The 12,709-nt window shown below is 35.6% G+C and overlaps 1 protein-coding gene across 2 annotated transcripts; it reads right to left on the bottom strand.

Annotated features, from left to right (window-relative positions):
* On the bottom strand, positions 363-8,926 carry LOC109217359 (proline--tRNA ligase, chloroplastic/mitochondrial). 2 transcript variants are annotated; one of them, XM_019381625.1, is made up of 11 exons: positions 8,541-8,926; positions 7,807-7,863; positions 6,833-6,943; positions 3,461-3,547; positions 3,254-3,367; positions 2,959-3,165; positions 2,706-2,843; positions 2,202-2,363; positions 1,633-1,832; positions 869-952; positions 363-760 (listed from the first exon to the last, which is right to left on the bottom strand). In XM_019381625.1, the coding sequence occupies exons 1-11, from the start codon at positions 8,871-8,873 to the stop codon at positions 619-621; spliced, it is 1,635 nt and encodes a 544-aa protein (XP_019237170.1). In that variant the 5' UTR covers positions 8,874-8,926; the 3' UTR covers positions 363-618. The 2 variants fall into 2 exon arrangements, with proteins under 2 accessions (XP_019237170.1, XP_019237234.1); XM_019381689.1 differs by lacking the exon at positions 6,833-6,943.

The following is a 12,709-nucleotide window of genomic DNA, read 5'->3' as shown; positions in this document are numbered from 1 at the left end:
CAAATTAAAAGTAGTTTGTTAGCGGTGGATGGGGGTGGGGAGGGATGGGGGTGGAGGGATAGTAGGGTGGATGGTAACGGAAAAAACTGAAATTTGAAGGAAAAAAAAAACTTTTTTTGGAGAGAGGGGTGAGTGGGTTGGTGAGGGCAGGAAAGGTTGAAAAGGAGTTTTGGAAAATGTTAAGAGAAGAAAAACATTTTACTCCAATTGAAGGAAAATGAGTTCATAAAGAAAATATTTTCCAAAACATTTAAGCCAACCAAACATGGGAAAATTGAAAAATATTTTCCTTTCATACCGAACACACCCTTAATACGCACACAAGATGCAATTAAACTTCATCCCTATCGTTGGTAGTCTGCTCTCACTCAAAACAACAACAAAAATTGAATTTAATTTGGTTGACAGCGACATTTATGTGGTGTGTGCTTTGCTGCATAATGAGTGTTAAGTCCCGTCCTTTACAACATGACCTCCGTAAAAGGGCACAGACGTTTTCCTTTCCTGCATTTTTACTAATCTTAATGGTGCATTTAAATATGAAGGCCAGACTAACCCTTATCACTTTGACAGTGTAATCAAATCTCAAAATAAAAAGCCAATAAGCGACATAAGTTGCTAATAAGATTTGGCAAATATTGCAACTTCATCTGCTGGTTTGCCCGTCATCAAGCACTTCTTTGGTCCCTCAGGCTGCTCAAAAGGGAAACATCTAATGGTTGCTCCTGTTTCTTCTTTTACCTTCAATTCTTCCTCGTCACTGTTTTGTTAAGTATTGCATTAACACATCAGTCCCGGATCACCGACAAAAAATATACAAGAACTGACACCAGATGCGAAACAAATGAAAATATAAGAAGAGGTTTACCTAGCTGACCAAGGTCCCCTCGCCCATTTTCCTTGAGCTATTGCCTCCTTAAGTTCATTATATGAATACACGTCCACGATGTTACTGGAATGATATAAGACAACAGCAAATCAGACAGAAACTCAATATCCAACAGAAAGAGATGCATGAAACGCAGACACCAAGGCAAATGGTGATGGGTAAATCTTTGATGCAAACTCTATACATATTATAATCCACAAACCTGTGATCATTGAAAAACTTTGATAGCCAGCAAAAATATTGTTAAGGTTAAATATCACTTCAACAACTGGTAAGCTCAAAAGCTTGTTAAGGTTTGCATAACTTGCATTTATAATTGGTACAGAATGCTGAATGTATACTATGTGTAAAAAATGCATTAGATTCTATTAACAAGTTACAAACTTAGGATTATCACTCTTGACTTTTTACACAGTGTCCAAATTTGAACTTCTATTTTAAGCTTAGTCACAAGTGCATTGTTCTTCGATGCTTCTAAAGGCAAAATAGATGTTCATCTTACATTATGCAACTAGGTCCTAGAGCTATTACAGTGAGGAATTTTAGTTTGTCCTTGTCGCATACTTTTAGAACATGTGTGGGCTTCATTGGAGTCAGTTTTCTTGTTTTCGCCCATGATATTTCTAGTAATTTAGGTCAAACAACAGTTATAATCAAATGAAAACCGAATGGAAGAAAAAGTGTGCGGCAGAAAATGCAGTTCATTATACTGCAAGCAAAATAACAAAATGGTTAGAACTTACCTATCACGAAAAGTTGTTGCCCTTTCCAAAAGGGATGATTGAACCTCATTCAACTTGTCTATGACGTAAGCCACCAGGGATGAAGGCTCCATGGATATTCCAAAAACCTTCCCTTGCTTTCCAGGAACATCTCTCCTAGAGATGACCACGGTTCCACTTGAAACATCTCGGGGGCCAATTTCAATCCTCAAAGGGACTCCCTACATAGGAGCAAGGTGTATTAGAGTGTATTATCAAACAAACACTTAACATTTGGCCTCAGTCATGGTGGCAGATATAGCCTATAACCATGTGTACCAAACTACCAACTCTAAGCACTGATTATATCATCCTATCCTCCTCCAAGAAAACAGTCAGAGTAGAAAAAGAACTTCATCCAAAGAAGAGAAATTTCAAAACTAAGGCCAACAACACAGCAAGCATTTTTAAACTATCACTGACTAAAACACCTGGCTTTCTACTTGATGAAACACTGAAACGCATGTTCTCACAGATTTCATTTGGTAGTCATTTCTTCTGAACTTTAGGTCCATATATTGTGACTTATGAATTTCCATAGAGATACACACCTTCATTTCATAGAAGTTGAATTTCCACCCAGGCGTTCTCTGATCCGTGTCATCAATCTTCACTTTTATCCCTGCAGCTTGTAAAGTTTCTTTCACAGATGATGAAGCAGTCAGAACTCCCGTCTTCTCATTGTCCTTCTTCCATATTGGGACAATAACAACCTGGGAGCATCCAACAAGCAAAATATTCAATCACCGTGACCCACTGGTCGAAATTTAACATCTTCAGAATGCCATTATATGCGTTAGTACACAAGATAAAGGAAGAGATGAACAGCTAGCATGCTAAAATAGAACACAAAGCAGGGGTATACAGCAGATCAACTCAATTTCTGTCCACTGAATTATATGTAATTTGCTATTCCTGTGATACTACTTGAAATGGTGATTCACAATCAGAACTTTTAAAAGCTGTCACATAAACCAGTCAATCACACAACTAAGACGATTACTCAAAACTTGCTAGATATGAAAATTAACCGGTCAAAAAGAAGTTTTAAGAACCTGCACAGGTGCCAGCCTAGGGGGCAGCAGTAAGCCGGCATCATCCCCATGTGTCATGATAATACCTCCCACAAAGCGAGTGCTAATTGCCCATGATGTCTGCCAGACATGTTGTCGTTGCCCATTTTCATCTGTGAACTGTTTAAACATTAAAACTGTTATACTAAGATAACCAGTTAAACAAAGATGATGAAAGACGCTCCGACTGAAGGTAATTATCAACATATTCATATTTTTTACATTTCAAATTTACCTGTGTATTAAATGCACGCGAAAAATTCTGACCAAGGTTGTGGCTTGTGCCAGCCTGCAAAGCCTTCCTGTCTCCCATCATTGCTTCAATTGTATAGGTCCTTGAAGCACCAGCAAACGTCTCCACCCTAGATTTCCTACCTGCAATAACAGGTATTGCAGCTTGCTCATAAGCAAATTTTATATACACATCGATCATCTGCATTGCCTGAAGTTCAGCAAGTAGCAACGTGTTATAAGAAAATTAGTAATGGCACTAACTAGAGAATATAGGGGCATATAGAAAGGATAAAGACCTCTTTTTCTGCTTCCTCTGCAGTGGCATGGGCAGTATGGCCCTCCTGCCAAAGAAATTCAAGCGTCCTAATAAATGGTTTGGTTCGCATCTCCCATCTTGTGACATTTGCCCACTGAAACACATTAGATGGTACAAAATGAGAATCAAAATAGTTTCATTTCTTAGAGGTAACACAGTAAAAATGAAGGATGCAATTGAAAGAAACCTGATTGATCATGAGAGGAAGATCACGGTAACTGTGGATCCATTGAGTAAACATATGATTAACAATTGTTTCACTAGTAGGTCGAACCTGCCAGAACCTCAAGAAGGTAAAAGATCAAACCCATATTCAGATCATACTGTTGAAATATAACCAGTATTAAAGATGACATATCTTAAATAACTAAAATTTTAAGTTAAAACCTCTGAGCAGCTTTGGGATATTAACTAACTAAATACTCTTTCAAAAGATAGACAGTTAAGCCATCCTGGCTTCTAAAGTCACAATGTGAGCAATCAACTCATTCTTTTTGTCGCAGACGCAATTATGGCGGATGATAATTTCAATTCTCAGAAGAACATGGTAACTGAGGATGATAAGTCGTTATAGTGGGGCCCTTCCCGTTACTATTACCCACTGACACAACCAAAATTTGGTAAAATGACATGAGTCTCCCCTGTGCTTTTTTCCTGTACGTCTACTATTTTTGCCTTAATCTGGATATGTCCTACATAATAGTATTTAAATGTTTAAGCTAGTAGATTAGTCTTTGGAAAATCCTTCTTTAGGTAGAATTCTATAGGCAAAAAGGATTAAGACAAGCTTGGCCCAGGTGGCGCGGGCACACACTCACAGACACATTACAAAGTAATTTGACCAAGCTAGTTTATTAACCAAGAGACTTCTCTTGATGAAAATCAAGCATACATTCATAATTAGGGGCATAAGCTCATGCCATTAATAAGAATCTTCCCAAGTGTATCCAATTGAAATGAGAAGGTTAGCAATGGTTCAAGATTGCGGGGATTTAGTTTCCTTATTCTTGGTTTTGGATGGCCCATATCAGCTACATTTTCAAAAAAGTGAGCGTATTTGCAAGTTTTTTTTCACTAGGTAATTGGAGGTACTAGCAATTTACCAGTATATTTTTTCCTTTCGCACACCACCTACAATCCCTTTTATTGTGGTAGAACATGGATTAAATGATCCACTAAGAGTGCACCCGCCATTTTACTAGTACGCTGTATAAGACATGTCAATTAAGAGCAGAAAAGTAAATAAATGTCATAAAAGGGGAAATTCAATTGGCTAAAGATGTATCTAAAGAGGAAATTCATGAAGCACTGTTAGGAATTGGAGATAATAAAGCACCTGGCTGTGATGGGTTCAATGCTCTATTTTATAAGAAGGCTTGGCCAGTGATTGGTGAGGAAGTGACCGAGACAGTAATGGAGTTCTTCACAAACTCTGAGCTCTATCAACCTATTAACTGTACAACAGTGACCCTTGTACCAAAGGTGAAGGATCCTACTAGTATTACTGAGTACAGGCCAATATCATGCCGTACTATACTATATAAAATAATCTCAAAAGTGATCACAAACAGGCTGTAGGGGATAATGGATGATATAGTCGATAGAAACCAGTCTGCCTTTGTGCCAGGGAGGCTGATAAATGATAATATCATACTTAGCCATGAATTAGTCAAAGGGTATGGCAGGAAGGGTGTGTCACCAAGATGCATGATGAAGATTGATATGAAGAAGGCTTATGACTCTATTGACTGGGACTATATGGAACAAGTTCTGGAGAATTTACAAATGCCTGGGAGATTTGTCAACTGGATCATGAAGTGTGTGAGAAGTGTATCTTACTCTATCACTATCAATGGGCAGCATACACCACCATTTCATGCAAGGAAGGGACTGAGGCAGGGGGGCCCATTGTCTCTATATCTATTTGTATTGGCCATGGAGTACTTGACAAGAACTCTGAAGACACTGAAGATGAACCCAGATTTCAACTGCCATCCTAAATGTACTAAGATGAACATAGTACAACTAAGTTTTGCTGATGATCTGTTGCTTTTTTGCAGAGGTGACACTATCTCTGTACAACTACTCTACCAATGCTTTCAAGAATTCTCTAAAGCCTCTGGACTAGCTGCAAATACTAACAAGAGCTCAGTTTTCTTTGGTGGAGTTAGTGAGGATACAGAACATAAGATATTACAGACCCTAGGATTTTGTAAAGGATCATTGCCTGTAAGGTACCTAGGGGTTCCTTTAAGTACTAAAAGATTATCAGTGGTACAATGTCAACCATTGATAGAGAAGATGCTGGGAAGAATTCAATCATGGACTGTCAGGTTCCTATCTTATGCAGGCAGAGTTCAATTAATCAAGAGTGTATTGTTTTCTATACAAGTATTTTGGTCACAAGTGTTCATACTGCCAAAGAAATTGATACAAGTAATAGAGAGTATATGCAGGAGATTCCTATGGACTGGAGGGGTAGAAATCACAAAGAAAGCATTGTTGCTTGGGACAGATTATGCTGGCCAAAAGTAGCTGGAGGTTTGAATATACTGGATATAGGAAGCTGGAATAAAGCAGCTATATGTAAGCTACTTTGGAACCTTAGCAAAAAGAAAGACAAAATGTGGATACAATGGATGCACCTCTACTACAAAAGACACATGATTGCAGGCAGTATCCCAAAGCAGGCATCGTGGGTGGTCCAAAAAATACTGAAGGCAAAGAAGCAAGTGGAGGAAGCTGGGCTGACAGAAGAGGAGTTTATGCAGATGGACAAGTTTTCAACCAAGGCAATGTATTTGAAGCTCAGAGGTGAATTTACTAAAGTTCCATGGAGGAGAATTACATGCAACAATGCAGGAATGCCTAAGTGGAAGTTTACACTGCTAATGGCTGCTCACAGAAGATTGCTAACACGAGATAGACTAAATAAATGGGGGGGTGTTGAGAGTACAGGGTGCATACTGTGTAAAACAACAGAAGAAACAATTGAGCATTTGTTCTTTAAATGTTCTTATTCAGCAAGGATATGGAGAACACTACTGCAGTGGCAAGGAATACAAAGATAGGAGATGGAATGGGGACAAGAGTTAGAATGGGCTGCAAAGCATTACAATGGAAGGAGCTCTACGGCAGAAGTATACAGAATGTCCCTAGCTGGTGCAGTCTATTGCATATGGCAAGAGAGGAACTCAAGGATATTCCAAGAGAAAGAGAGGAGCATTGAAGTAATTGTTAGACAACTTGTTCAAGAAATCCATGGTCGAGGTAGCATGATGCAACGGTTGAAGAAAAGATTACTAGTTCTTCATTACTACCCTAATGTCATGTAAATAGGAGAGTAGTTAGAAGACATAGCATTGAGAGATATAGTTTGAATCTGGGGATGATGTCCAAGATCAAACTAAAGAATAGAATGTTTTGTAAATATTACTTGGTAAATAAAAATGTTTAATTACCAAAAAAAAATGTCATAAAAGGGCGGTGATATTTTTTTGACAAAGATAAAAGGGCAGTGATATCTTTTTGACAAAGATAAAAGGGCAGTGATATTTACCACAAGCTTTTCTTCAAGTTCCTTTCCTCCTCCAACAGTAACAAGAGCTAATTCTGGACTAAAACCCTCAACATGACTAGCTTCTTTCTCAATGAAGGAATAGGGTATAAACTGGAATAATAACATGTATGAGTGACACATGATGAAAGTAAAACAACACCGCCGAGGTATTCAATAGAAAAGTAATATGAGCAAATTTGAACTACCAGAATACTCTCTCAAAAAGAAAAGAAAAGAAAAGAGGTGACTAAGTCATTCCAAGGAACTATCATTTCTAGACTTTTTATGCAATATTTGAGCGACATCAACAAATTATTCATTTGTGCAATAATTGTGCGAAAAGGATAACTCTGGCACGTAACCACATGTAAGAGCAAAATTTGATAATATGCAAAGGGGGATATCCAGGTGGTGCTCATAGATAATTTGATATGTCATACTATCATCTCTTTTTCCTAACTCTAATACCACTACTTGTAACCAGACAGTGCAGAAGGACCTTCACTGACATATAATGACACTATAACACGAAAATGAAAAAAACTATACTTTACAGCAGTGCTATCAACATGATTATCAAACTATCAAATCAATTCCAGTCTTCCCACTACGTTATGCTCGTGCACTTTCTAAAAGTCGAGGCAAAGAAACAAAAGATACATTAATATATCATCACATGCTAATCACAAAAATGAATCCACCTTGAAAATTTGCACAGGAAAAGCCTTATATTCCAACAAATATAAAAGCAAAAGTTTCATTTTTTACAATAAGATCATAATAACTCATACATCAATTCACGGCCAAATCATAATAACTCATACATCAATTCACGGCCAACTCCTAACCTACCATTTACCAAAAACTTCATATTTCAAGTCACACTAACAGTTACTAAGTAATAGAATTACTAATTCACAAGGAAAACAAATGTCAAAAGAAGAAGACTCCACAGGTTGAAAGAGTAACTCCACCTGTGGGAAATACATATTACTGTGTCCAGTTTCTTTAAACTTCACATTCAAGTAATCCTGCACCAATCAACAATTAATAAACCCAATCAAAACAAAACTCAGATATCACATTAAAGTAAAGTTCCAAACGAATAATGGTGCTTCCATATAAGATAGAACCATCTAATTTTCAATTCATGTCGGATATTAGTTCCTTATTTCCTAAAATTACAATCTTGACATACTCCAAAATTAGAGAAGTACTAAAAACCACAATTTTCAATAATAGTCTTAATAAAATATTCTAAAAATTGAAAACAGGGAACTAAAGCAAATGCAAGAATGCACTTAACCTGTTGACAATAAAAGAAAAAAATGGCTCGGGCTACTCCAAAATTGTTAAAATATAAACATATTGAGAAAATTTCTTCTTTCTTACAAATGAATGATGTTCAAATTCATCTCGGGCATTAATTCCTTATATTTTACAATAACAACAACTATACCTCAGTACCAAACAAGTTGTGTCGGCTATATAGTTCTCACTGTCCATGTTTCTCCATTTAAGCTCAACTCATGTCATCATCATGCCAAATTAATTTCTTATATTTTAAAAAATAAAATCTTTACATACCCAAAACCCCTTAAAAGTACTATAAACCACAATTCAAAAACTACAAAAATATTTATTAAAAAATGGTCGTTAGGACAAAGAAAAACAATTAATCAACATTGGAATATTAATTAGAAGGTACCTGTATAGCTTCCCAAATAGCGTAACCATAGGGACGAATAACCATGGTACCACGAACCGGACCATAGTCAGCAAGCTCCGCATTTGCAATTACATCTAAATACCAAGCGTTGAAGTCCTGATAACGCGGAGTTATCACTCTCTCTTTCTCCTTCTCTACAACTTTGGCCGCCTTTCCATCTCCAAGTTCTGTAGCTACCGCTTTCTGGACGGTACTCTGCGCCGAGAAAGGTCGACGGAGAGGAAATCGGAGGCGATGTTTCAGTGCCGGCGGCGACCTGACGGAAGAGGAAGTGAAGATTGAAGTTAAAGCGGGTAGCCTTAGCGCCCCCATTGGTTTTCTCTTTTTTGAGTGGACTCAGGCTAAAGGATTAGTAGGACTTTAGATGAGGAAAATTGCTTCTTTCTTTTTGGGGACTCTAAGGGCGTGTTTGCTATGAGGAAAAATGTTTTATGTGGAAAATGTTTTTTTGGAAAATAAGTAGTAATTTTATTTATTTTTTGGTGTTTGGTACGCAAATTAGAAAAATAACTTTTCAAGAGTACAAATAATTTATACTCCCAATAAACATGAAGCCATAAACTTGAACCAACAACCTTCCGAACCCACAAATTTCATAAATTTTCGAACGCTAAACTTTCGAACCCGTAAACTTTATAATTTCTAAACTCGTAAACTTCCAAACACATAAACCTCCGAATTCATAACTTTAAAACTTGTAAAATTTCGAGCCTATAAACCGAAAGATGAAAAAACTAAAATTGAAAATATATAACAAAAAATATATTTTTTTTTTTGGGGGGGGTGCAGAAAAACGAAAAAATAAAAACTGAAATTTGAAAGAAAAAAAAAGTCTTTTTGGAGAGAAGGGGGTAGGATGGGTTGGTGAGGGTGGGGAAGATTGAGAAGGAGTTTTGGAAAATATTTTCCCTTCTCTTGATAAGGAAAACATTAGGAAAATGAGTTCATAAGAAAAATATTTTCCAAAAAATTTAAGCCAACAAACATGAAAAAATTAAAACATTTTCTGAAAAATATTTTCCTTCGTACCAAACACACCCTAAACTATCAAAATTATCTAAATAGGGATGAAGAAACTTTTTTGATAAATTCCTTTTGGGGAATTGCCAATTTCTTTTCCAAATAAGACCTATCAAAAAACATCTTTAAGAAAAACTAATCTTCAAGAAATGACGTAGTCGGTAGTACTAACTACTAAGGTCTAGAAATTTTTTATGAAGCTTGAATTATGCTGGAGGATTTTCTTGTTTTAGTTCGGGAATTTTTATCCAAATTTTATTTTTATATTAAAAATAAGTAAACTTTAAATAATTTTAAAATACTAAAGTTTGATTAACTATTTAAAAAGTAACTATTTTACAATTTGGCGATTTAAATGATGTTCACCTTTCTTCAAGTCCTTTAATTTTGGCATTTCTGTTTAGCCAGATATGCTAGAGGCAGAAAGGTATAACAATCGAATTGGGGAGTTGAAAAGCATTTTGCATAGTAATGTGATTGATGAAGCATTGTAACCAAAGAATGGGTGAAGAGGATTGACAATTAAGATTAGATATGTGACGGTGGATGAAATAGTCCGTCCAAAGACGTGGAGCAAAGGTAGTTCTATTCCAAGCCTGTTTCAAGTCCAAGCCTGTTTGGCCAAGCTTTTTCAAGTTGAGAAGTACTTTTTTTTTTCCAAAAAAATACTTTTTTTTTCAAAGTTAATAGTGCTTGGACAAAACTTTTTTTGTTATAAATAGAATTTTATTTATGGTGAATGTCTATATTTAGAGAGATTCTAGGGTTTATTACTTGGTGGCTAAGTCACCCTCTCCCTATAAATAGAGGGTTCTATTCCATTGTAAATCATTCCAAAATCAATAAGAATCCCCCCTCTCTCTTTCTCTGCAATATTGCTCTTGTTCTTTTATAACACGTTATCAGCACGAGACTCTAACCAATTGAATAGAAGCTTTGGGATTGAGCATAATGATTGTCAATTATTCCATGAACTTCCTTCATGATTAAATTCTGGATTTAAGGTAAGTATTTTACTGTATTTTTCTCTTTTATTCTATACTTTGATTTTATATACAAGCAAAGACAACAAAGTTTGATTATAACTCAATGGAGTTTGTAAGAAATTATAACCACCTGAAGTGGTAAAATTTCTATGTCTTGCCATGATCAAATTCATGTATGATTATGGGCACAAAAAGTGGAAACCCGTCCCATTGAATTTGCTCTATTCTCATTCCCTTAAGAGAATGTGATAGCAGTATGTGATAAGTCTGAAAGAAGACAAAATTATCACTATGAATGTATCCATGGATGTGGACGTGGCAATAGACGAAATTATAATCGTCATCGTTTGTGGTAATGAGAACAATAAGGATTCTCAAAATAATCTTTCACTCTGTGAAAATACTTGTCATCGATTTGACATGAGATTTTATAAAGCACATATAGATGATTATGGTCTATTCATGATGTGAATGTGACAGCATCTGATTTAAGAATACATATTCATTTTTGGAAGAATATGAGCGTGCTAGTGGTATATACCACACTCACCTCTAGAAGGAGGTTTGAGATGATATAAGAAAATAATATCATTATTATGGCATGCATGGTCATTGGTCACGTACCTATTGTACGCCAAAATATTTTGGCATTGTGATTATTAAAAGTCAACGGTAATGCAAGAAACAGATCTTGCATATAATTTTGACCATAACCATAATGGTATAACTTTCTCATTAAAAGAGATATTGGGTGTTGATGAATATGTGGTACTACAAAATTAATTGAGAACTCTGCAAGAGCCAATTATACTATTTTGGAGAAACACAATTAATTACCAATAAGGTATTGTGTTGTAGTAAGTCTCAAAGAAACTTATTCAGTTTCCAAAGTATACGTGAAAGCGGTTGATTATATTGAGACTATAAATAAAGGAAAGATTTAATATCTTCTATTACTACATCTTGTAGCGGGGTAATATGTATGTGAAAAGCTACCCGCTTTATTCTCCAATTTGTACTACATAAACAAAAGAATACCACAATGAAGTGATATTTATTGATATAAAACCCCATATCATAATAAACTTGGAGTTTATTCATAATTGCACACATCATGGTGTAAACCTGAAGTTTATCAATATTGATAATTTGTCCAATTGGCATACTTGGTTTAGCCATGTTAATTCATGTATGATGTGCAAAAATAATAGAGAATTCACATGGGTAAATATTAAAGAACTAGAAAGTTCTTTACGAATTCTCTTATATTGCTTGTTCTCATTAATTAATAGATCAACTAAAATTGGGATTGAATCCCATGAATGCTGAAAATATCAAAGGTGAATATGGGCCCATTCACCTGCCATGTATACCACATAAGATGCATCTATGAGATGGTTACATGTGCGATTATTATTAACCCGCAACATGGTGTTTGCGAGGTAACTTGCTCAATAATTTAATTTAGAGCATATTCCAGATTTTTATTCAAGAAGTTCTTCTTGATAAGTTGGTTTACATCACAGTTGGTTTAGCAAAATGATTTATTGAGTGCCTCCACTTAATAGCTAAACTATTTCTTATGAGAACAAAGTTTTCTATATCAGTTTGATATAGGTTATATACGAAAGTATATTAATTCTTCCCTCACAAGTGGTTTATGGTCAGGGACCAAATAATTCCATCTTATTATTATTGATGTGCGGTGTATATTTTGATTAACACCATAACGCACAAAGATGGATTCTCAAAGTTGAGGAAACAAGTTAGCTTTTCTAACATGAGGGGGAGACAAGATACAACAGTTGAGAAAAAGTTACATGGAATGAGTTATCATTTATACATCTAGATCCTCGAATAAAATAATATGAACTTGAAGTTCATAAAAGGATAATTCATCTGCAATATATTGCAAAGCATGCCAGATGCATTTGTTGACCCAAAGAAAGTAACTATATTCTCATTGCAAATGCTCCTATTAAGTCCCAGAAGGACAAAGTCTATGGTACGCTTGAAGCATATAGACAAGTCGGTTTCAAATAAACTTCTTGATAAAGAAGATGAGCAAATGATCTAAATGATCATAATAAAGGAGGCAAGTGATCTAGAAGATCACATGACATAACACTTCATAAAATCTCA

The sequence above is a fragment of the Nicotiana attenuata genome, chromosome 1 (assembly GCF_001879085.1).
Source record: "Nicotiana attenuata strain UT chromosome 1, NIATTr2, whole genome shotgun sequence".
NCBI lineage: Eukaryota > Viridiplantae > Streptophyta > Magnoliopsida > Solanales > Solanaceae > Nicotiana > Nicotiana attenuata.
The sequence above is the reverse complement of the archived record's forward strand: the minus strand, read 5'-3'. Positions and strand labels throughout refer to the sequence as shown.